Source organism: Rhopalosiphum padi, chromosome 2 (assembly GCF_020882245.1).
Source record: "Rhopalosiphum padi isolate XX-2018 chromosome 2, ASM2088224v1, whole genome shotgun sequence".
NCBI classification, from domain to species: domain Eukaryota; kingdom Metazoa; phylum Arthropoda; class Insecta; order Hemiptera; family Aphididae; genus Rhopalosiphum; species Rhopalosiphum padi.
The window spans coordinates 19,420,309-19,447,764 of record NC_083598.1 but is presented as its reverse complement, the minus strand read 5'-3'; the positions used below and the strand labels follow the sequence as shown (position 1 = coordinate 19,447,764).

General features: G+C 24.4%; 3 protein-coding genes across 6 annotated transcripts; 1 reads left to right on the top strand and 2 right to left on the bottom strand.

Annotated features, from left to right (window-relative positions):
- Positions 1-231: 231 nt before the first annotated feature.
- Positions 232-9,076, top strand: LOC132920428 (phytanoyl-CoA dioxygenase domain-containing protein 1 homolog). Of its 3 annotated transcripts, none has more exons than XM_060982824.1 (6): positions 232-319; positions 5,961-6,021; positions 6,116-6,256; positions 7,495-7,759; positions 8,428-8,673; positions 8,775-9,076. In XM_060982824.1, the coding sequence occupies exons 2-6, from the start codon at positions 5,995-5,997 to the stop codon at positions 8,942-8,944; spliced, it is 849 nt and encodes a 282-aa protein (XP_060838807.1). In that variant the 5' UTR covers positions 232-319; positions 5,961-5,994; the 3' UTR covers positions 8,945-9,076. The 3 variants fall into 3 exon arrangements, with proteins under 3 accessions (XP_060838807.1, XP_060838806.1, XP_060838808.1); XM_060982823.1 differs by lacking the exon at positions 232-319 and adding an exon at positions 5,738-5,859; XM_060982825.1 differs by lacking the exon at positions 232-319 and adding an exon at positions 5,852-5,870.
- LOC132922745 (coiled-coil domain-containing protein 86) lies at positions 1,325-2,761 on the bottom strand. Its single transcript, XM_060986426.1, has 3 exons — positions 2,429-2,761; positions 2,132-2,336; positions 1,325-1,470 (listed from the first exon to the last, which is right to left on the bottom strand). Exons 1-3 carry the CDS (start codon positions 2,497-2,499, stop codon positions 1,387-1,389), a joined length of 360 nt encoding a protein of 119 aa, XP_060842409.1. The 5' UTR covers positions 2,500-2,761; the 3' UTR covers positions 1,325-1,386.
- Positions 9,077-9,092: 16 nt separating the features above from the next.
- LOC132920427 (transcriptional protein SWT1-like) lies at positions 9,093-26,298 on the bottom strand. Of its 2 annotated transcripts, none has more exons than XM_060982821.1 (16): positions 26,183-26,298; positions 24,244-24,940; positions 22,819-22,947; positions 21,997-22,239; positions 21,745-21,880; positions 21,251-21,320; positions 21,028-21,190; positions 20,723-20,961; positions 19,928-20,054; positions 12,032-12,111; positions 11,206-11,422; positions 10,968-11,089; positions 10,140-10,291; positions 9,924-10,070; positions 9,721-9,861; positions 9,093-9,656 (listed from the first exon to the last, which is right to left on the bottom strand). In XM_060982821.1, exons 1-16 carry the CDS (start codon positions 26,264-26,266, stop codon positions 9,575-9,577), a joined length of 2,829 nt encoding a protein of 942 aa, XP_060838804.1. In that variant the 5' UTR covers positions 26,267-26,298; the 3' UTR covers positions 9,093-9,574. The 2 variants fall into 2 exon arrangements, with proteins under 2 accessions (XP_060838804.1, XP_060838805.1); XM_060982822.1 differs by lacking the exon at positions 26,183-26,298 and adding an exon at positions 25,675-26,043.
- Between the last annotated feature and the right edge of the window lie 1,158 nt (positions 26,299-27,456).

The following is a 27,456-nucleotide window of genomic DNA, read 5'->3' as shown; positions in this document are numbered from 1 at the left end:
ATCAGAGAGTTTGAATTTACGATAGTATGTTGCTTGTGGGAGAATACATTACATTTTTAGCTAGAAAATTTGAAAGCCTATTCATATTTTGCTGTGGCTAGTTCGTGGCCTTGACCATTTGGTTTATTATTTATTAATTATTATGCTCTGTGAAAGGTGAAAGTATGGAAACACAGTAGAATGATGCACCTAAACTTGCACCTGTAACGGCCGTTATGAATACAGATACCGTATATTAGCTGTATATATTTTATGTTATGCTTGTTTTAAAATATTTATCTACCTACCAGGAAAGAGTTACAAGCTGACAACGACAGTGGTAAATAATTTATTATAATATTATAAATATACATTATACACTAACACTTATTAATTATAAATTATGTAATATACTAAAATCAATATTACGAGTATATTATTATCATATAATTATACGCCTTAATTTAACGGATCAATATTGAAATAAGGTACCTACGGCTGCAATGATGGTTTCTTTTAATATAATTGTAGTGAGCATAAATAGTAATTCAATTTGATTTATGTACAGGCATATTGTAAATTAAAAAATTAGAAACTTAAAATCTTCAGGCAGATTTTTTCAGAATGTAAAATTGTTCATATTATGAACTAAAAATAATTTTGTATATTTTATTTATTGTAAATTTGTAATACATAAGCATTTAAGGATAAGTTATTAAGGTAGTATTTAGACATATAGGTAATATCGGAGAAGTATTTTAAAAGCAGTTCCCACAACATTGTCAGTTCAAAACTGAAAAAAAGACGTGTAACAAATTTGAATTTGTAAAAATAAAAGTAAATACCAAATTACCAATTTTTTAATTAGTAAATAATTTCATTAAAATATAATTTATATTCTAGTTCTTGTTCTATGAAAATTAACAATAATGATTATGGCACATGGTGTTTTTTCTAAGTCTAATTTCAAAAATATTTGTATGTACAACTTGTGACTCGTACTGTGGTTAAAATTTTTAATATTAATACATAAAAATGTCTATCCTTCTACTTTCTTTTAACCAGTTTAACCCATCACATAAATACATTCTCTGGATATTCACTTAATATATCAAGTATATAATTAAATATTTAATTTTAGCTTTAAGTAAAACCCAAATTTTTAAATTTTAAATAAATATTTAATTTAGTCTTTATTTAATAATTGTATAAAATGTCTGTGGGTACCTGGACACCTCTTGTGCATACACGGTTGCTTACACATAAGTGTGTGCACTTTGATTTGTTATTAAAACCTTGTAGTAGGTAATTTAAATATTGATAAGTATTTAATAAAATAGAAATATTATATTTATAGTATATTTTATATTACATTTATGTATTAGTTATATTTCAAAAATTAACATATTATTTGATATTTAATGTATCCCTTTTTTCAATTTGCCTCATTGCCTTTTTCCTCATTCTTTTGATTTTGGCAGGATTCTTAATCTGAAAAATCAAAATATTTGTGTTGTTTATTATTTAATCAAATATAACTCTATCAAGTATTATAATGTGATTCATCTATAAAATAATAATTGTTAATAGGACATACCTGCATGTGTTGTTTCTGTCTTACTAACGTACATCATAACAAATTTTCGTTCAGCAGTAAGAATATTATCTAGACAATGACATATGCTTTTAATGATATTATTATTTTAAAGTGAGTTACAGCTATGTAAAATATAACAACTTTAAAATGATAATATCAATAAAATCATGTCATTGACTAGATAATATTCTTGCTTTTAAATTTGATAATAGGTAAATTTACTCTAATATTAAAGCTAATATCACAAAATGTATTCTGCTGAACAAAAATTTTGTTATGATGTACGTTAGTAAGACAGAGACAACACATGCGGGTATGGTGTCCTCTGGAGGTTAGATTAAGAACTCTGTTGTTGCGTTGCAAAAAAACATGAAAATAGTTACTTTATTCTATAAAATAAATACTGTTAGAGAAGATCATGGCACAATTTTAGAATAAGTTAAAATTAAAATTAATAACCTTAAACATTTAAAATAATAATAGTTAAAATGTTTTTTTTATTCTGTAGGAAAAAATAAAAATCAATAAAACTAAACAATTAAAAAAATATATTACCACTTGAACAACTTCAGATTTTCTTTGATTTTCTGCACGCCGTTTAATGTTTTCACGTCTTCTTTCTTTTCTAGCTTCATTTTCTGCATTTCTTTCATTGATTAAGGTTCTAGACAACTCTCTAGTTTTCTTAATGTCTTCTCTTAGTTTTTGTTTGCGTTCAAAAGACAATTTTAAACCTTTAGTTTTGTTGATGGACGAAAATCTAGAACGATACAAATTTATCTGTGTAGTGGTATTCAAAATGAAATCATATAATTGATAATTATTCATGACTGTTGTAAGTTTGCAACTTACTTAGTTTTAGGTGTTTTCCAAAATCGTCCACATTTAGGCATACCACGTACCGGTGCTTCTTTCTCAGACATTATATTATAGTAGGTAATAAGTTATACGCAGTGGCTATTTACCCGTTCGACGAGAAAGACGAAACTGGAACAAATTAAGTATAAAGTCGTCTTCACAACAGACTAACTGTATTTTTCAAATGTTCAATATTACAACGACTCATTAAAAAATAAAGCTTAGATTATTAAATTAAATCAAATTAAATATAATGAAACACACGGACCCATGGTCCGTAGAAAATGAAAATTACTGAATAGTGAATACTGAATACTGATTACTGATTAGACTAAAGAGTGCTCAGAAGACCATGTGTTCATCATTGTTATCTATGCTGAGGACATGATAATACAACTGTAAACAAAATAAAACTTTATGTTTTCCAAAGACGATAAAGAAACGAAAGAGTCTAATGTTCTAATGGTCCAGTGTTGCCAGGGAACTTTTCATAAATAAAGACCGGATTCCCGCGTAATGACATCTTTTTATAGCATCTTCTAAAATATCTTATAGAAACTACAAATCCAAATCAACTATCAAAATATGTAGATTAATTTAAAGAAAGTTTTATTTTGCACAAAATTGTAAGTTTCAGGTATTTTATTTTATTAAAAATGAACTAATTAGTAATTTTTGTTCCATAATCTATTATAATAGTTATAACATCTATTAATTATTATTATTATCATTTTGCTATATTAATATTGTGTTTTCATATGAAGTATTAGACTTTTATAGTTTTATGTTTTCTAATAAATAATAATATGATTTATTATGATTATCCTTAGACCCCAATTGTTGAATTCAATTACATAACTTAAAAAACCAAATTCTATTTTAAATCATCAAAACCTGTAGTTGAAACACTATAAAATTGATTATAGGTAATTAATTAATGTTTTTTTCTTAATTGAGAATGAAAAAGGACAAATATTCAATAAAAAATTCAAATCAGTATTTGTTAAAAAGCTCGGATATAATATTTTAAAACTATACAACGATTCAATAAATTAATACGTAGATTAAAAGAAGATCCGCTATTATAATCTGCTACAAAAAAATGATGCCCGATACCCCGATAACTAGTGTTGATGTAGAACGTGTCTTCATAATTAAAACACATATTAAGTGACAGAAGATATAAGTTTTTCAGAAAAAACTTAGATGTGTCAGAGTACATGCCAATACATTTTAATCAAAAATATTATAAATCGGTTTAAATTTTACATTTGTGTATAATACTTTAACTATAATATTTAATAGTTAATGCCAAATTATAAAAAATAATATTTTAAAATATAAACAGCAATAAAAATAAAAGTACCTATAATGAAAAATGTATTACTATATTATTCTAATTCCTAATTACAATTTGTTTTTGTACGATTTTGCACATTTTAGCATTTTAATTGCACGTTTTTTTTTTGCTGCACACAAATGCAGTTTTTATAATAAGTTTTGATTTTATTGTTATATTCACTTATTTACAGCAGTGGTTTTATCTCCATAATATAAATTTATTAGTCACAATTTAAGATCAACTCTAATTATGCCACAAACTAAATATATCTTACTAGTATTCATGACTACTACCAGTACTACCCATACCATTGATTAAATCGTATATTATACGTATTATATCTAAATTATTTTTTTATTTTTTATTATTAAATTTGTATATCATCACGGCAGTCGGCAATATCGAAGAATTCATTCGTCTTTTCTCGCACAACTACGTAAACAGAGATACGAACGTCGAACACCATGCAGACTTATTAATTCCTTCGAAACTCTGGTCGTGCTAACTTATATTAAAATTAAAAATACAATAGATTAATTAATCTGTGTTGATTTTTATAATATTTTTAAAAAAAGGTTCCATTTTCCGTTTGTTAAGAAGAGTTTTAGACGTTCTAGTAGAGTTTAACTCATGAATACATTTGAAATATTAGTTTATGATATAATTATTTTACTTGACCTTACAATATTTGATTTCATGATATCTTGTTAAACTTAGTCTAACTAGTTAAATGTTTTATAGACATTTTTAATATTTTCATACATTTTAAACTAAGTATTTAACTATTAATGTCTAGGTGGATAGTAAAATTGCATACAAATTAAATTTTTTGACCAGGCATTTAGTAAAATTTGATTATATGTCTAGTGCTTACGACGGGATCAGTATATTTTCCCGACATTCAATTGCCCGACACTACATTTGTCCGAGGGCCTGATATGTTTGTCCGACAATACTTTTACCCGGCATAACTTTTACCTGAGACTACATTTGTCATATAGTATATACAAAAATAAAAAAAAAACCAAAATCAAACGAATATTTTATCATGGATAATATTGTTTTATGTGAAAAAGTAAGAAAAATAAAACGTATAAGTACAATTATAAATGACCGGGAAAATCGATCAAATTTATCATTTATAAGGGGAATTGCTCATAAAGTCATTAAATTGTAATTTGTAAGTATTATTAATTTTTGACACATATATTTATTGGTTACACGTGACACGTCAAAATATCCTGCGTAAATAGGTATTCCACGGATGTAATATATTTTCTCACGGAATAAAAAAATTATCGGCTCTTGCTTTTGTACCTATTGATAACGTTATTTCTAAATTTGAAGATATTATACATTTATATTGTTCGACACCGTTATGGTTGCAGTGGCGAATTTACGGGGGGTCCAGGGGGTCTGGACCCCCAGACACTGATTTATACATATATAATTATATAAAAAGACTAATAGATTTTATTTTGTAAATTTTGAATTTTAGGTCTACATACAATATAGTTTAATATTTAGGACCCCAGGAAAAGTTTTGAAAATCCACCACTGTTATGTTGAGTTACAACTCAAAAATCAATAATTAAACGATAGTGTAAGTAGGTAGTTAAAATAATTAGACAGCGGTATTAATTGAATCTATTATTTATATGTTAGATAGGTATGAATGTATGATAAAGCTAAAACGTATAGCTTTAAGGTTACATATAGGTCAAACTGTTACTACTTATATTTCTTATAAATAAGTAGGTAGGTATTTGTTATATATTTATATGATATTGTTTCATCTCAACATGGCAATATAAACAATATACATAATCTACTACAAAAAAGGTATTATATTATTATTATTATTAATTCAAAGTTCAATGAGCTGTTGTCTAATGTCTAATGATTGTTGTTAGGTTTATAACATTGTTATAAACAAACATTTATTATTATATAATAGGCTAGGGGGCTGGGCACTAGTTGTACCTTGTACATTATTGTGGTAGATACTAGATATACACGAATTGCTATTGTTCAACGGTAAACTATTAGTACCTATAGTTTGTTCGGTCCGATTAATTATGATGTGCGTATACTGTTAGTTGTTACTTTATGCTTATATCTAATATATGCATTAAAATATTCTGATTTGAGATGATGGGTATTATAATTTATTTTTATTTTCAGTATAACGTTGAAATCGTAGTCTTCAGAGGGTAAAATGATTTATGAAGATTTAAAATCAAAAGTAAATATATAACGGAATACATTTCGCAAACGTTGTGTAGATTATTAAGAAGGTAGTATAAATGTACAGAGTTTAAGATGTATTTTTTTTATAGTTCGATAAAAACGGTTATGTAGTAATAAAAAATTTTCTAAGTGAAAAGGAGACAAACGACCTCAAGGATGCAGGAGAAAAACTCACAGCGAATGTGCCGGCTGACGTTAAAACCGTGTTTGCAACCAATCAAACAAAACAAGTAATTATAAATTTCCCCCTTTTTATTACCGATTTAGGTTTAGGTTTAAACATATTTTAATTCATTTTCATTTATTTTGCTAACAAAAAAATAATGTGCTCAATTTTTTGTTTTATCATCATTCGTTAATTTGAAATTCCACGTCTACGAATTACTATAGAGAAACTTGTTAAATATAATTAGGCGTATACATTTGATTCAAAGTAAATAATTTGTTAAATGGAATTTTTTATGTTTTGTTAAGAAAATTTTTTATTATGATTTCGATATTTATATTACATAAATAAATTGTATGAATTATTGAATTATGAAATATTTATAATAATAGAACAGTTTTAAAAGTATAGTAAGTATTTAGTACTTAACATAGGTAGTGTGTATTCTCAATATCAAAATTTAAAATAGGCAGGTACTTAGCGACTATCGTAGGTAAGGTCCTTTAAGAATTTAAAGGAAATACTAAATATTGAACAGTAAAAAACTGTACTTTAGATTCTAGTAGACAGTAAAGCAATGAATGTATTGATTTTAAAAATATGATGTGTGCGTGTAATTATTTTCTGTTGTAATAATTAAATATTAATAATAATGATTTATTATTGTATCTATTACTCGTACATACTACATATACATAAATTAAACTCATTAAGGTGATTTACTCGACTATGTGATACACTCGATATTTTTACAACAAAATGGTTACCCCTTTTTTCTAATTACCTAACCTAAGAATAATTATTCTTAAAATAATTTAGCAGAAATACTATCGGCTGTAGTATACGAGTCATGCAATATATTATTAAATTTAAAATTATACATTTAAAATGTTCAATGCTTGATTTTTAGCATTATTTCATCTATGATCGTGCATCAACTATAAATTAATATAGGTAATAATAGCACTGGCTATTTCATAACTTAGTAAATAAATGTGTACAATTTAAATTTACCTCTCCTGTGTAAATAAAATATTATTAATAAACTAATCGACTTAAGTATAGTCCATAAACTTGCAGTCAACGAACAAACCAAAAACGTTCACTTTCATAAAAAATAAGGACTTACTTTTTAATTGACAAAAAATGAATGCGTTGATCATATTTTGATACTAACCTGCAGCAGTTTCTCATCACTGTCATTACTCGGCGACCAGCGCATACATATATTATCTTGCACATCTTGTCTGTGTGCATGCTCATAATTGTACCTACTTATTTATGTATACAATTGATATACAGGTGGCCGATGATTACTTCATTGAGAGTGCCGACAAAATATCCTTTTTTTACGAAAAAGCCGCGCTAGACGACGACGGACGCTTGTTGGTCGACTCCTCGTTGGCGCTGAATAAAGTCGGTCATGCCTTGCACAGACTACACCCGACGTTTGAGGCGTGCACCTACAGCGACAAGGTGACAAACGTCTGTCGATCTCTGGGCTTATCGAAGCCGGTAGTGCCACAGAGCATGTACATCTACAAAAACCCCGGTGTCGGTGGCCAAGGTTAGTATATACAGGATGATTCCCCAGTATGCTCATCTTTTTTTTCTCCGATAACGCAGTTAGTAGTTACCTATTCGAAATGTGATTTTCTGATTTTCAGAAGTTTTAAATATAGGAACTCTACTAAGGATTGTTGTAAAGAGTAAAGAGATCATTCAAACTTCTGTTTTTAAAATAAAAACCTTTTTACACTGTAAATTATTTAATGGATTGGATAATTCTGACGTATCAGCATTAAAATTCGAATGAGTATTTTTTTTTGAGTTATTTAACTTTGAGTATCTATTAAAGGTAATGGGCTAGTGACTTAATAACGGACTTGGAAAATATAGAAACTACCTACGTCATGGTTTATAAAAGATTTTTTTATAAAAATAGCTAATATTTTAATAATATAAATCGTTTACATAATACCATATAGCCCATATAGGTACAGCTTTTTTTAGAATTCTTATACATAGGTAATATATTATATTATTATTAGCCGACCTGGTAATCTTATAAAAATAATAACTGTATTAGCGTAACCGTTCGATTATCTATACTTAACTTCCTAATATCAAATATTATTATAATTCTTAGACAGTAAACTTGAAATTTTTAGGATAGGTACATAATTTAATACTTCATATACCCACCACCCAATACATAATTATTTTTAAAATTAGTCGTTTCGCATCAAGACTCAACATTCCTCTTTACGGCACCAGATTCATTAGTCGGATTTTGGATTGCCTTGGACGATGCCACGGTAGAGAACGGTTGTTTGTGGGCGATACCGGGTTCACACAATACCGAGGTACATAAACGGCTTGTTCGTAACCAGGACAAGTGTGAAACGAATCGAACAGTTTTCCAAGGAACGTATCCAGAATATGAACAGTCGTTGTATGTACCACTAGCCGTCGAGAAATGTAAGTTTTATCTTCTATATAGCACTTAATACTTATAATATTATGCTACACGGATTATAAAACTAATGCATTCATATTGAATAAATTGATTTAATTTGTAGCCAGCCTCGTATTAATACACGGTAAAGTAGTACACAAAAGTGAACAGAACAAGTCACAGTATCCGCGACATGCATACACGTTCCACGTATTTGATGAAGCAATTAGCCAATATTCTGAACAAAATTGGTTACAAACAAAAGTTGGATTCAAACCCATTTATTCTATATAAACATTGTTAACAGAAATATAATAATTTTATACGACAAATCAACAATTTTATTCTGAATACTTGGTGAAAATTTCAGATTTCCTGTTTTTGAATTATAACAAAAAATAAAGAAATTAATTTTGTTAAAAACTAGTTTAGCGTAAAAATTCCCGTTTTTCTTTAATTTTTTTTTGTTTGTTTTTTTTCCTTGATTATTGGTAAATAACTACATTTTTAGATTGTGACTAAAGTAATGAATGAATACATTTTAAAATTTGATAATTTACTATCATAATAGTTTAATGTTAGCAATGATATATTATTGAATTCAAATTCAGACCCACTCAACACCTAATGTACAGCAGAACATTTCCCACTTGCCTACTTTTTTTAAATTATTATTTGAAATAAGTAAACTGTAGATTTATTCATAGTAAGCTCATATAGACATGAAAGGATTTTTACAATAGTAACACTTGTGATGTATTTTTTTGTTTTTTTTTTCTTTGCTATGAATGAGTATAATACAATAAGTAGTACAGTTGTTTTTATAATGGTAATAAATAAAAATTATAAAATCTACTTTTATTAAAAAATATTAACATATTATTAAATAGTATATAGTCGTAATAAATTAATAAATATATAACATTACAACTTAATAGTAGTAATCAAATTTTTTATGGCTGCCAGATTATTTTGAAAGGATATCAATATATGGAAAAATGAATTTCTGAAATACAATTTAAATAGTTTAACAGGAAATATACAATTAGGTATTTTTTCTTAATACATACTTATTTTTCAGCAAACAATAATTAATAACGTTTTCCTTAGTTAAGTTTACAGATACATTATCAAATACAGTAATTGATTTTAAAAATGCATCAATAATTATGTGAGATTCCAATATTTCTTCAGTTTTTAGTAATTTTATTCTGAAATTTATAATTTTAATGAATTATTATAATAATATTTAGGTTATATAATTTATACATACTTTAACATGATTTTGATAATATTTGATAATTTACAACAATAGTTTTTAATTGTCTCATCAACATTTACTGGTTGAAGAACTATACCACATTTTTGTTCGTTTTCAGACCAGTCACGTTCAAAACCATTAGCATTGTAAACATAGGAGCTACAAAATTATAAAAAAAAATTATTATTTTGTAAAGACATGCAAATATACATGATATATATTATTTACCAAAATGTATCAACTCCTTTTGAAATATTATACAAAATTTCATCAATATTAATAGCATCATTATTTGAAATATTTAAATTGTTTAATGAATAAAATGACTTATCACAAAGTGCGGTACAATCTAGTTTCTGTTTTAAAGTTTTTCTAGCTTTCTGAAATTAAATTATACATTTTAATATAAATAAGTAATAAAATATTATAATTGGTGATTAAATTGTGTAATGAAAACAAACTCTAATAAAGATAGGCAAATATAGCAAGCAATCAGTGAAAATATTCCAAGTATGTCATAATAAAAGATGGAATCAAAGTACTAATGAAGCTAAACATTTTAGGCAAAATAATATGCTCTATAACTACATAAATATGTTACAAAACTATTTACAAAATTAATTAAGTAAAATATTTAACTTGAATGTATATTTTATAAATGGTTTTATAATAAGCTTGTCTAGGACCATTATTATAAATCTATGCAATATATACATTACAATTTAAAGTTATACATTTAAAATAGAACTATAGAAGTCATACATATTTATTATAAAATAAGTATGGCTACTTCATGCACAAACTTATTATATACTGATTAGTAGTTGATGGATTAATTGTCTTAGCTATTGTAGATCAATAATTAGCAGAAAAAAAAACTGATATTGTTTTGGAATATATCATCAGTTCCCAAAGGTGAAACAAATAATCTGATATATATATATGTGTGTGTTATAATAACAATGAAAGTCGTTTAAATGTTATTAAAAGAAACAATAGATTTTTAGAAATTACTATTTTTTAGATAATTTTTGTTAAGATAATAAGGAACCTTACCATTAAATCGCTTAAAATTACATCAGTAATATGATAATATTCATAAGGTAAAGCAACTATAGTTTCTGTACAATACTTGAGAAAATTGTAAAACTCAATCCAACTAAGGCTAATTTCAGGTGCTATTAAACAGAATAAAAAAATAGCTTGAAATAACATCTACACATGCTAAATATTTAAACTGACTCAAAAATAGTAAAATATTATACATATCATTTAAATTCAGCCTATTACTTACAGATTAGTTTAAGATCATTAAAAAAATATTCCATATAATCCAATTGTTTTTTAGGAACTTTAAGTAATTGATGGGGTGCTATTATATTCCAGTGTTCTTTTAACTTTTCTAATAATTGAGTTATATTGAATGGTTTTGACAATGAATATATTTCCCACCAGAACTTTTGTGTATGATTTGAATAATTCATATTAAGATCCACAGCACACTTTAAGACCTGTTGAATAAATACAATAACCAATTTATAACAATAAAAATGAATACATTTTTCACAAATTACTTAGATTCTAAAAAGTAAAAACCATTGAATTCAGCTTAAATACATATTATAAAAAGTATTGCAAGAATATCATCTGAAGCAGTTTTTACTTTTATCTAATTTAAAATAGGAATTATTGAAAATAATAAGTTTATAATTGATTGTTAAATTAGATTAAATTAAGTTTAGATATGATTTCCACTTTTTTATTTAAGGATTTGTGTGTTCATATTAGAATTGATCATTAAGTGATTTCATAGAATTCTTACACCTCTTTCTTAATGTTAAGGTTTTTTACAATTAGAAATAAGCATTTTTGGTAGATGCCATAAGAGATAGGATTTAATTACAATGGAAAACTTTCTGTAGAACACTGAACATACATTTAAGTAAGGTGAATGTAAAGGTAAGTACATAAATAGTATATACTGAGCATTGTTCCTTAACTTTAAGTCTAAATTATGGAGTAAGGGAAAATAATTTTCATGTGTTTTTGTAAAATTTAGAAGTATTTATGAAAACATAAAGATAATTAAAAAATAAAAATATAAATATTATTATACTTACTCTTAAAATAGTATGTTCCAAATGGGGTTCAAGTTTCACAATTAATTTGTTTTCAATAATTGGATAACTTTTAACAGCCTCTAAAATATAATAGCATTTTAAAGTTAAACAAATTAAAAACTCTAAAATCTACTAAAAATAAAATTATTTTATATCAGTATTTAATTGAATAATTTTATTTTCTAACTAAATTTAGCACAAAATAAAATTTACATACCCATGATTATTTAAGGCTTTTGTTTCAGAAGCATTAATGAGAACCAAAATCAAAAGTAAACATTACATAGTTTAGTACTAAATAAAAAATAAAAACTATCAATTTTTATAATATATATTGTTTCTAATTAATTATCCTTGAGCATCATAGCCTGATGCACATGTTTATTACATATATATTATTTATTATGGGTACTTAAATTTAAGGCTTTCTAGAAATTATTTTAAGTATAGATGTCTAATTAAACCTGAATAATTCGTAGCTGTAAATAAAGTATTGGCTAAAATAAATCAAAATATTAATTATATTTAAAGAAATATAGAGTAACCTAACCTTTATTTGACAGAAATAGTGAGTACAGTAGAATAATTTCAGCTACTGAGTTTGTATTAAGTATTTTATTTTATAATAACTGATACACATCAAAACATTTAAAATGTTATGAACTTAATCTAAGTAAGAAGAATATGTTTAAAACATATTAAATTAATTAATATATAAATATATTATAATTTTAATAGGTAAAAACTACCTATCCAAATTGCCTAAGAAGATATTTGTTTTTTTATTTATTTTGAACAGAATAAAAATAAATATAATATAATATATTGCTTTCTTTATTGAACTTTAATATCCCAAATTGTAGAACTAGTCAGTTTTATACTTTTTATGTGCCATTCCAACGTTCAAAATGCCCTTATACATGGATTAATGCAACTTGTAAATTATTTAAATGTTGATCTGTTTTCTTATGTTTCACTAAATGATTTTAATTATTACCTAAATAATCTTTTGGCTGTATAAATATTACATTCTATGTCAATATCATATTAAGTTAAGTTTTTATTGTTATATATTTTTATTTTTGTATTATTAATGTTTTTCTTTTACTGAATTATTTCAATTACAATAGTAACAACATCAAATTTATTATACTTAAACTTATCAATTTATCAATTATGTTACTATTTGTACTGTTGTATTATATTTTTAAGATTAATCAGTAATATAATAACAAAATATTATGTAAGTCTTAAACATCTGTCTATAATATTTGTAACTGGGTTTGCCTGTTTGAATATACAAATAAATAATAAATAATAAATAAATATTTGTTTTATAACCAGTAAATATTTAAGACAAAATACAATTTTTACAGTTAAAGATTTAATTTTATTGAAATTAAAAACAGAGTAATTCAGCAATACATTGTCTTATAGTTCATTTCAGTCTATTGGTAAAATCTTATGTTATTTAAAAAAATATTTAAAGAATAACTATACATAATGATAAATACTTAACAAATTATAACAATAACAAATTTATCATTTATTTTAACAAGTAATATTAATAGTCATTTTAACTTTACTTAATATTTAGAATACAAAACATTTAAATTTAAGCCATATAACGACTAAATTTATTTGTATAATATATAAAATATAGATAACATATTAGACATACATGCCATTATTTAAACATATTGGGGAAAATAATACTTTTAACTTACTTAACAATGTCACAAAAATGAACACTTTTCGATTTAATATACATTATTCACATGAATACTCAATATATGCATTATTATTGTAATTATAATTGTTATTTAGATAAACAAACAAATGTTCAACCACAAAAATATAAAAACAAATTTCTTTAATTTAATATAACATTTTGGTCTTTATATATTGGAAATTTTTTTTAAACAATGCCAATTTGAAACAATTTAAATTACACACACACATAAATAATTTTATATGTATGTTTACTTGTATCTATCAATTAATTTGACAATATTTTTATTATTTTATTGAAAAAAAATTGTTTTAAGAATGCATGGTTTAATATTTTCATAAAAAAAAAAACATAATTACAGCTCTGATAGTATAATTTTATTTAAAGAAAAATATAAATTTATTTGAAGTAATTATTATTATTTTAATCAAGTGTTTTTGAAAAAATAAATGATTTACCCAAAGGTACCATACATTTTGTGTATTACCTTCCATTTGTAACTTGATGAAGATGCGTCAAGTATGAAGGTAACTTCCTGAAAAAATCCGAATGAAAATGTTGTTGAATGATATTTAAAAATGAAAATTGAATGCTAAATTTAAGCATAATTTTTTTTTTTTTTTATGTTAGTTAAGTCAATTTCTAAGATAAATGCTATGTTGTTTATTACAATTTAGAATTAAATTATTAATAAGCTTATAAAAACCTAAACTTCTATACATTTCATATTATTAGTAAGTTAACTTGTATACAGAATAATGAACAATATGTAATTTTAATTATATAAATACATGATGGAAATAACAGAATAAGTGTTACTCGACCAATTCAATTAGTAGTTTTAGGTTACTAAGTGACGAGTAAGGAGTTAAATATTAGTAATTAACTAATGAAATTTTTAGGGAAGGCTATTTAAGTTACTTATTAAGTAGTCATTAGTAAAGTATAGAAAGTGTTTAATAATTATAATAATTGTTCTATTAGGACAAATGTTGTGTGGTTTAAAAATACTCTCAAGGTATTCAAATAAATATTGGCTTTATCAATATCCGTGGTGGCTCATGAATTATTGAACTTACGAAGAGCAGATAATTGATAATGATGAATACATTTTTTGTTTTATGTTTTGTTTATAATATGGTATTTAAATAATTTTCACTAGGATATAGTTCTATATGCTGTACAACAAGTAAGTATTTGAGATGGACAGAAATTTAAGTATTATTTAAGAGCGAAGGGAGTTGTTGATTGTGGAAATAAAAGGTAGAAACTTAATTGAGAAGACTAATGAACGGCATTGTCAATAATGCCAAGAGTGGTTTTTAAGGAGGGTTGTAGTTTTATAAATTTTAGTTAAATAAACATCTTTTTCAGTAGTGCATGGAGGTAATTATATAGTTTAGACACAAAGCACTATATAAATCAGGTTACAATTAGAAGAATGATTGTCTAAATTTGTCATATTTGTTTTAAGGGGATTCGATACCATAATTTTTCTGTTTTTGTCTAACGTATGCACGATATAAGATTTTAGACAGATCTTTTGCCAATCATACCAATTGATCCAATGTAGTGATAAGAATCCTAAAAACAGATTTGAATTTAGTCATCGAGTCTACTTGAAATTGACTTTCCTAGATTTTTGAGTTTTTGATTTTAACTTCTCTAAAAATTAAAATACGGCAATTTTTAATTACTCTTTTTTAACATAATTTTTTTAGGAATTTGGAGGAAAATATCAAAGCTGTGAGAAAGTCGATTCCAAATAGACTTACGATAAATTCAAATCTGTTTTCAGACTTCTTATCGCTTTATTAGATCAATTGGTATTTTTGGCAAAAAACATGTCTAAAATAATATATCATGCGTGTGTTAGACAAAGACAGAAAATCACGGGATGGAATCCCCTTAAGATGATTTGGTATTTTGATAACGAATATATCAAGAATATCAGAAAGTCTGTAGTGGTAAGGTTAGTAAGTAGAACTAGTTGGTTTATTCATTTATTGAGTAATTTCTAGGTATTAATAAAGTATGTTTAATTTTTTATCTAAGAGTATGTTATATTATTTGCTTGTATAAATACCCTTGTCACTGTATGTTTATTTATTTACAAATAATGACTCTATGTAAGACGCAATCAGGATGTTTGTTTAGTTTTAAAAATAATTTGAATCAGTATTTCCAACCTATATAGAAGTATTGGGGACAATCGGGTGATTTCCATAACAATTATTACTAATTTTAACATTAGACACACAGTGCTTAAAATTAGTTTTGGGAAAATCGGTTAAAATATAGGTTTTTAATTTTCTAATACAGTCATTTTAACCACAACTAAAGCTAATAAATTAATTTGCAAAAGTCAAACCAAAACTAGTTTAATTGATAATAAACTTAACTAACTATAGTACTATTTCAAAGCTGGTGTTATTGCACTTAAAATTATTGGTCGATAAAGTGTGGTCAAATAATAATAGTTAAAAATAAATTAAAATGTTTACAATTATTGATAAAATAGTATTTTCTCATAAAAGTTAACTTAAAAAGTTTAATTTTTAATATGGACTTTATTTTTTAAAAAAACTTAAAATATATTAAAAAAAATTATTTAAACATGTATGAATAAGAAGCATCAACAAGATTAAAATTGTAGACTTAAAAAAATGGGTAAGATAATGAAAAATAAGGGCTACACAATTTTCTATTTAAAATATTTATAATAATATTCAAACTAAAAAAAAAATTAAAAAACCATTCCATTTCTAAAACTACAACACTAAAAAATTTTAAAACATTCTCTAAACTAAACGATTAATAAAAATACTGTTTAATAAAGATTATGTATTTTAATAAATTAGAAACCAATCAAAGTTGTGTTTATTATTTTGACTCATGTATGTATGTTTATTGTTATTTAATAACTAAAACATTATTATTTGATTTTAAACATTTTAGAATATTGAATAAATTTGATTCTTTTTACAAATAAAGTTATTAAAATTCATATATGATTTCAACACACTACTCACATAAAGCTAGCGAAACAACCATAACAGATATTCGAAATAATATTTCAAACATATTTGTTGGGACATTCTTCAATTTTGCTGGACTTTTATTTAGCAGTTCAAGATTTTTAAAAATTCTTATGAAAACTAAAAACTAAAAATAACTATTTATAAGATATCTATGTACCAAATACCAAACAATTTCCAATAAAACAAACTTTTTTGTTATTTCTCCAACTACAATAATAATAAATATATATATTTTTACCATTAAACTTATATTAAATGTTAAAAGTCTTGGTAATTGAAATTAAACTATTAACTACAAATCATGAATAATTTGTTGTATTTTTAATGAAATTTGTAATAAATCAACCATAGAAAGTATTATTATTATATATATATATATATAATTATTATTATATGATTAAAATTTATTTGCAAAAAATCCTAACAAAAGCTAAAAAAAAAGTAGGGGTTCCGCAATGAAAGTGGTCATCAAAAAGGGTTCCACAGATAAAACAACTTTAAGAAACGCTTTTATTAGCATTTATTTTACTATTTATCATGAATATACCAATAACTTATTGTTGTGTAAAAACAAATATATTCATCGCTCTGCTCAGAATCTAAAATGTATGTTTTCATTAAAATATTTTGACAGTTTAAACAGTAAAACAAAAAATATTTATTTTTGGATAATTCTGAATTATTATTCTCAAATGACTAAATTATTAAAATATTTCCAAAAATGTACTTTTTGAGAAAATGATTATTTATTGTAAATAGAATTGTTTGTACCGTATGAGTTAATTGATGTACAGAGTATAGATTAGGTATGCAAATAGATTTTTGATTACAAACAAAATAATTAATTCGCAAAAACCTACTCACTCCCATCAAAATTTTGCGGTACCTTACCTAGGGCTTGCATCACTGATGTTCTTAATGTATACTACAATTTTTTTAAACAATGTGTGCAATTTAATTTAAAAAATAATATTTATAATTATTTTGGACACAAAAAAGAAAATATTCTGATTATAATGAACTGACACATGTATAATTATTTAATAATTAAGTATAATAATTTAATTTAATGTTGTATAATTCATCTCATTTATGAACATATAATTTATTTATTTGTATATACAATAATATAATTCAATTATATTGGATACAAATTTATAATTTGAACAGTTATTATATATAAAGTTAATATAAATAGACTAAATAAATTTGCAATATAATTTTTTTTATCAATACTAAAATAATTGGGTTTTTGATCATGGTTCTCAAGTATTTTCTAATAAATATATAAGTATTAATATTTATAACCAAATTATTTAAAATTATTAGCAAGTTTTTTTCAATTGTACTTGTGTATTTATAAGTTCAAAGTTCAAAATGTATAAAATAAATGTGCCACTGGGTTTTAGTAGATTAATTGTAATGGTTATAACCAGGGCTAGAAAGTTATAGCAATAAAAAGTAACTTAAGTGTTCTAATGTGCGATTAAAAATGCCAAAATATGCATAAATATATAAATAATATAAATATTATAATAATTTGGAAAACATGCAACAAACAACTTTTTTTATTAAAAGTTTTATTTATTTTAATATACTTCCAACTTTTAATTTTAGAATTTGTATATGTTTTTCTGTAAGTATAAGATGAGATATGATAAGTTGATAGTTATTCCATTAATACTAGCTGTTTTATAAATTTATAATTAGTCTAATCCTAATTTCAGACATGCTGGACGAGCAATCATAAAAAAGTTCAAAAAATGTGTTTGATTTCATTCTTTTATAAGAATATACATAAAACTAGCAGTTAAAATTCTAAAAAAAATATAAAAATTAAAATTTTAATAATAATCATTTTATCAATTTTAATAATTATAATTAAATTGTAGAAGTCATGATGAGGAGAATAATTATAATCAAGTTAAGTTTTGAAATTTAAATGCTTAAATAATTGTTTAAATATTTTTATCAATGTTCTATGAATATTTCAGTCAATCCAAACCAAATTTAATCAACTGATGTTATTATTACAAATACAATTAACTACATTTCAAATGACATTCTAACATTAGGAAAGATATTTCCAGGCCTTGGAGCAACATAAATACATTTATTGAATTAGTTGGGCTATTTATTTTAACTCAAATCCTCTTTTTGATATGGATGCATATGGAATTGATTTAAATTTTCTTTATAAAAAATATATAAGTACCATGATTAAAACTGTCTTTTTGAGTACCTATTATTTTGGTTACTGAAGAAAATAATTTTTTTCTGTTATTTAGCTGGAATAAACATAAATTAATTTTAAAAGGACGCTACACCCGCATGTGTTGTCTCTGTCTTACTAACGTAGATCATAGCAAATTTGTGTTCAGCAGAATACATTTTGTGATATTAGCTTTAATATTAGAGTAAATTTACCTATTACCAAATTTAAAAGCAAGAATATTATTATCTAGGCAATGTCATGCTTTACTTAATTAAATTTACTCTAATATTAAAGCTAACATCACAAAATGTGTTCTGCTGAACACAAATTTGGTATGATGAACGTTAGTAAGACAGAGACAACATATGCGAGTGTAGCGTCCTTTTAAATTTAACTTAATTTTTTATGGTATGATATGTTATCTATAATTGCGGTCAAAATGTTAATTTATTATAGTGTATTTGATAATATTAAAAATAAAATAATTTATTATATTCAAATAATAAACAATTATTCAATTTTGTTTTTTAGTGATAGCGGTGGTATGGCCTCCCCTAACAATGGTATTGAATACCAGAATTAGTATGTTATTACTACCAGTTCTATGAGCTAACTGTAACTTTGAGAAATACTTAGTTTATTTTGAGCATTAAAGAAATATGTTTATGCTAAAATGTAGTAAAAGTTCAGTATTAAATATATTTCAATATGTAAATAATATATTCTATTGATTTAAAATGATATATAATTGATATGTGTTTTAAATTAGTGTTATTAATAATTACATATTTAGTTATATTTGTAATGAATTATTTTTTAAATTTACCTAGTCTAGTAACTACACAGTACACATAAACATAAAAAATATTTTTGATGTTTATTTAAGAATGCTAATTATTATCACTTACCTTGGAAAATTTCAGATTCGTTTTGATTAGTATTTGTAACTAAGCTTTGGAGCCACTCTGAATTTTTAACTGATACTCCATTAAATTCTGATTTTATGCTTAAAATTTTATCATCGGTAACTAAATACTGTAAAATAAGGTTACATTATTTTAAAATATGTATAATTAAAAATAATCGAAAAGTAATTGCAGGAAATTGAGAAATATATTATATTATCAGGGTTTGGGACTTTTTGTTTAAACTATTCTACATTTATTAAAGAAAATTACCAAAATATTAAATAATTTTTTTTTGTATTTAACACACTGACTGCCATGTGGCTGCCGGTTCAGTGTCATTATAAATTTGTACTCGTATATATATATATATATATATATACTATTGAGTATGAAAAAAAATTAAAAATACAAAAATAAATGTTAAAATTATGTTTATTACATCAAAAAATTGCAATTATTCCCGCTACAGCCCATTTTCTAGATTATTATTGTAGCCCCCCGGAAAAGTTAATAATATAAATCTAAATTAATTTACCGCAGCCTGTAGCCGTATGGCCTTCTACAAATGATATGGTGCGGCCGCCGGCGGTCTAAAAATTATCAATACCTAATTATTTTTATACAGCCGCATGGCAGTCAACGTGTTAAAAATAAAATTGTTAATTTTTATTATATTGATAAAGTTATTGGTTTATTTTATAATTATATTTATAACAAATTTTTGTAAAAGGCATAGTTAGTATACAACGTGTATGAATAAACAAATATATTTATAGTAAGAAGTGAATTACTTACTACAATATTCACTTTTTCTTTAACAGTTATGGCACACTTTAATATATCATCATCAGAACTCATACTAAATTTTTTTGTCATAGGTTGACCTTTTAATCTTGGATGATGTTTTGAAAGCATTTCTAATAACCATCGGGTGGCTTCACGTGCTCGATAACCTAGTGCATTATCACCGTTTTTTATGCAATCTAGTTCTTTTAAAACTTGCCACGGTAAAACGATTGTTGGATAACCATAGTCTGAATAAAATATATTTTAGAATAAATAATCTATGTATAGTAATATTTTATTACTGAATAATTTACCAGTTAAATATTTGTCTATAACAACAGTAATTGATTTCAAATCTGATAAAAGTATATTTGTATCAATTACTAAACAGTAATTAATTCTATCAGAGTGCATGATTGAATCAGGTGTCCATTCCATAGGTTCATATTCATGTTTAGTTCTTCTCAAATCATTAACCTTATGAAATTAAATATTTTTTCAAATTAAACAATTCAAAAAAATTATTTTGTAGCTTACTTTTTCAACTATGTTATCTGTTTCAATTATATCTTCCCATTCCATACATTCATCATTATTAAATTGCGTACTATATAAATTAAAATTATGGTTTACATTATTAAGTTAGTGATTATTAGTATAAGTCTTTTAAGAGCAATTTTAGATTTACTACAGTCTTATTTGTTTTTCCTTCTTTAGATTCAACAGGTATACCAATTTGATATTTAATAAAATTAAATAGCAATACAATTTAGCCAATTAATGTATTTTTTAAATTAATGCAAAACCAAAATAGAAATGATAAGAGAAAGATTGTACAATATGAAAGTTTTATCAAATGCACAGTATACATTATCTTTAGTAAAGGTTCTTAAACTAAAAGATTCTTTAAAATATTGAATCACTGTATAAATTTAATTACATTATCTTTACTATAGAAATAATTATGTTAAAATAGTGGTAATCATCAGTAGTAGATATAAATTCTCTTATAAGGTTACTTTTATAGTTACTTTTTTTTATTTTCTAATATTTGTTGATTACAAGAAGTTTGTGGTCTAAGAAAACTAAAAGAATCTAGTTCATTCAACTTCGAATTTTTTAAAATGCATTGATTTTCTAATTTTGTTGACACAATTGTTTCTGAAACTGCAATAAAATTACATTATTTAATACAGTAATGAAAATATATTACTATTTAATATTATAATCTATTAATTATTATTTCATGTGTGATATAAAATTATTAAGCAAATAAATCTCACCAGAAGAAGAACTAGATGAAATTGTATTGTTTATAACCGGTACAATTGGTTTTTGTTGTACATTCATTAGCTGATGATCAAAACATTTATCAATAGAGGAATTATTATTTAAAATAATTTTTTTAGTAGCTGATACAAGTCCAGATTTCTTTTTTTTTAAACTTTGATTAGTTTGGTTCAACCTTTTTGTTTTATTTTTAATGTTATGGCCCAATGTATTTGTATCTTGATGAATATTATCCACTAAAATAAAAAGTAATGTTAACACAATTAAAATATATCATAATTTTTATTAGTGAGAAAAAAAATAGAATATCTTCATTTTTAATATATTCTAATCAGAATAAGAATGTACTAGGTGGTAGATGGAATACAGTTTGAGTTTACACATGAGACCCTTTCCAAGGACTATAACCAACTACAAATACTATCACAACCGATATGACAGCCAATCACAGATTGTCTGTTTTTATGTGTTTTAATGATAATTTGGACGTGCAGTAAGGTGCATTCTTATTCTGAATTAAGTATAGCACTATATAATAAAAATCAGAATTATAAAAAAATATTGTCAAGCTGAATGAGAAGAAAGTATGTAAATTTTTGTAGTTTTACCTTGCACTTTAATAAAGTCATTAACAAAATACTTAAAAGATTTTCTAAACTGAGGAAAAAAGTACTCTTTTAATGATTATTAATTAAGTATTGTTTCAGAATATAATAAATATTTATATACATTTGTCCTATGTACTACAGGTTATTTAAAATAGTGCTTTTCCCTGATTAATATTTAAAAATAAATACAATTTTTAGGTTGCTTACATTCACATTTTGGTGATTTTTTAATATTTCCAAGTCTTAAAACATTTACTTCAGAATTATCTTTGTATTTAGCTGTCATTTTTTCTCTTGCACGTATGAGTCTATTTTGTACAGAAGTTACTGATTTATCTGTACAGTTAAATAATAATATAATATTATGCAAAATATAATCTTAAAATTAAAAATATAATATCCATGTAAAGTTGCTTAATTATTAATTTAATAGACCAATCATGGGTCACTAAATCATTTTTAACAGACCATTAACTTTTTTATTGTTTTATATAATATTTAGTGATTGTTTATGCATCCTAGGATGTCCTAGGATATCTAATAAAATGGGTAATATAAAGGAGGATGGAACTGAGGGACTAAGACGGAAACAACACATGTGGGTATTAAGTTCTTTTCTCCTCTTAACTCAAAAGTTATTAACTAATTACATTGAACAAATTGTTTTTACATTTAAGCAGTTTTTGTACCAAGAAATTTTTTGAAACTAAATGGTCATTTGTTAACAAAATTAAAAAAATGAAATATAAAGGGACATTTTTTATATAAATTTCTAAAATTTATATTTAAATTTATTTATGACTGAGATAATATTTTTTTCCTAAACAATTAAAGTATACTTAAATAAATCAACAATTATTGTCAATACCTACTTGAAATTAATACAATAAATCAATTATAATACTGAAATACACAATACTATATTATATAAATAAATAAGAAGGTAAAGCTTTCTCAATATTTAATGTAAATACAATTTTCAAATGTAAATACTAAAAATTATTTTTTACCTACAGGGATAGATGATTTAAAATAAGAAACAAAAGTATTATTTAAAACATTTGGTCAGGACACCAGAGAACTTGAATCAAATATGTGAAAATCCAGTAAAACTTAGCAGAATGATATATAGAATCCCCAAGCTACTTATAAAGTAAATAGAAAAATTAAAAGCTTCATCCCGTCAAAAAAATAAATACTAAGTAATAAATAGATACTTTATATTCTATTTAAGTTAAGATTAAACCACTTTTGCACATAAAGTATTATATAGTATATTAGTAAACCTGGAAGTACCTATCTGAAAAATATTAGAACTGCCAATTGAGATATAAATTTAGTTTCTTTATGCTGTACTGCACAAACAATAATTAAACATGATATAATGAATAGTAATTTATAGTGAGCAAATGGTTCCTTAAATATAATTTTGTAGTCTATGATTGATTTGTTAAATTTTAATAAACCAATAAAAAAAAAAAAAATAAATAAACTGTTTAAGCAACTTATCATTGATATAGCAAAATAATTTATTAAATAAATGTATTAGAAGATATGCAACTCAGGTTATCATAGAAAAATCATAAGTTAGAAATTGTAAATGGCTAGATTAGATATAAATTAAAAACTTACATGGTATATTAGTAATATCTTTAGTACGATCACAGTGTTCAGCATATTTAACTTCTTCAAGATGTTTTTGTACAGTTGATCTAGTGTTATACTCATAACGCTTGGCAATATTAGTATGACATAATTTAGAACTATGATTTTTTGCTGGTGGGAAATCTTGAAGATTCACATTTTTTGAAGGATTATTTGATTCTAAAGTTTTATTATATTCACATGAAATTTTATTAGAAATCTTTCTATTATCTTTTATAGCTTCTAATCGGAGTTGCATTGAACCATTTCCTTTATACGTTGGTTTTAACGAACTTGTGTTACATTTAGATTCAAAATTTGAATTAATTTTTTTAGTAAAGTTTAAAAGAGGAACATGAGTAGAATTTAGATTATCTGTTTTATTTATAGACACACATTGCTTATTTTTAGTTTTAAACTCTTGAGCACTACTCATTAATTTTTTAACAGCCATATTATTTTGAAAATTTATATCTTTCACATTCCTGCAATTCGATAATTTTTCTTTTATGTTTTGTTTTTGTGCTAGTTTAGCACTTGACGAAGCATGTCTAGCAGCTTGAATGCGTTCTTCCAAAGTATTTTCATAAGTGGTATTTCCAATTTCGATGGTATATCCAGATATAGTAGTTTTGGAAATTTCAAATACTGATTTTTTTTGATTATTTTCTTCCATTGTAGATACCTGATGAAAATAGGTTCAATTAAATTATTTATTTATTAAGACTAAAGTTAATATTTTTAATTTTTTTTCATTATGATAACAAAAACATAAATGTTATTTGAATTATAATATTGGCATACAAGAAAAAGTGTTGAAAATTATGTAAAAATGATTGAGAATAGTTGAAGGGCTTTAACAATAGTAGAACATTTCAATAGTATACAACAGTACTCAAAATATAATGGTATGTTAATGTACGGCCGGATCAATATGTTGGGTACATATCTCCTAGTCTGCCCCTGATTATTAAAGCACTGTATAATGGTTAGAACTATTCTAATAAAAACATTAAAAACCAATAAACACAACATTCATTATCACACTAACATAATACTAATTTACAAGTAAATAACAAAACCTACAGATTTAAAAGAGTTTTAAGATTAAGAGTAATATTAAATAAAAATACATTTTTTCTTTTAAAATTTTACAATTTACCTATACATAATATATTTAGTATAATAAACTGAAGAAATAACATTCAAACCATTAAATGTTTTAGTTTTATACGATTATAAAACTATGTGAGTTATATCTCTAACATGTGGGCTTGACGAAGGAGTCACCCAGTGACAGCATTTTGAACAATGAGTTAATCAAGGTGTAAAAATAAATGTATTATGTTTAGTTAAGAAATCTTGAGGCTATTGGGGTTGTCTTTTTAAATGACAGATAATAACCAATAAAATACTTACATATTAGTGTGGTAATAACTGGTAATTATTAATGCGAATGCATCAATAAATTGGAATTTAGTGAACCGTGCAAAGAGCAAATAAATTCATAAATGTGTCAACTGCCAACAAAGAACGATGAGCTATCTTGAAAGTACAATATGCAAGACGTAGGTATTGTAAGTTATTATAATTTTAGTAAGCATACTACTAAATTCAACTAAATTGAACAAAATAAAAGTAGGAAATCAAATATCAATGAGAAATAATGAACTATTGATAACTAATAAGATAGATAATGTTTATTTTTTTCATATATATATATATATATATATATATATAATCAGAATAAGGTGGGTATAAACAATAATAAACACGGGTCCGATGCGAATTTCACAGTTCACACTTCACTATGATAACGAAAACCGTAATTTCCAAAAAACAAATAGGTGCTGTGATTGGTTGGATTTTGCGATTAATTTAGCAGTAAATTATATACCGCATTGTTACCATAGTATACTTTATGTACCTGATAACCACGGCTATACCGAAATGACAGACAATATTCTGTGAGCGAAGACGTAGGTATACATCGATGACGGAATACGACCATACCATAATGTACCGATTGAAAGAAAACGCAGATAAAAGATACATGTCTGGGGGCCAATATTTTTAGAAAAAGATAGCACACAACTATTACAACGGTGAGTGTCTACAACTATACACTAAACACGATACACGATCGCGTGTACGTGCTTAATGAACGGCCCCACACAATGATTAAATTAGTTAACTATATATTATTATTATATTGTTATATGATTATATTATTTAAGCCGTGTACATAAAAATATTGAGCCAACTCAGCCAAGTTCGACAATAAGATAGGTAACGTATAATCGTGTACAACCAGTAACCACTAAGGTATATACTATGTTTACCAATAAATTATAGCAAAAGATTTTTATATGCACGTAGATACTTAAAATATTTACTACAATTTTTTTTTGATTAATTCTGTAAAAAAAATTATTCGTTATAATATAACGTTCTTCATATGTTGTTATTTTCCATTACCAATTAATAGTGATAGAAAATCCATACTTATAAATAATTTTTTTTATAAGCGTTTAAAGTTTAAAATTCAAATTTTGACAAAATTCGTAAGATATTGAAAATTTTTAAATTATTTTGTAGTTATAAATTCATATAGTTGATAGTCAATTTCTTTTTTATACCGAAGACATGAAAATGTAATTAAAGGTTAAATATAAGTTTTTTAATCTATATTGAAAAACAAATTTCTACTAAAAAGTAAAATTAATTTTTTATGAGCTTTTGAAGTTTAAAGTTTTGTATCATAGATTCATAGCATATTTACCTGTAAAATAATTTCTTCTCGAGCGATTTTTGATAGGTAGTTTATTGAAATTAAAAAACAAAAAGGTAGAAAAGTGGATATCACTCTGCTGTACGGTACCTATTTTTTTTTTTAGGTGTCGAGTGAGTTACTGTGATGGATGTGTAAGATGTGTTATATTTGAATTCAATGATATCTTATCTTTTACACGAAAAACGATTCTGAGCGGAGACAATTTTGTAGCTTTTATCACTAGAATACTAGATATATTTCGTAAGTTTTTTTATATAGCTATTAAAAATTAAAATCATTTATTTTACTTTAACTATGACGATTAATCCGAAAATATTACATTTATTATATTATTATTATTATAATATATTATATCTGCTTATAGTATATCATATTATTAACTTATATAACTTAAAATTTAATAACAT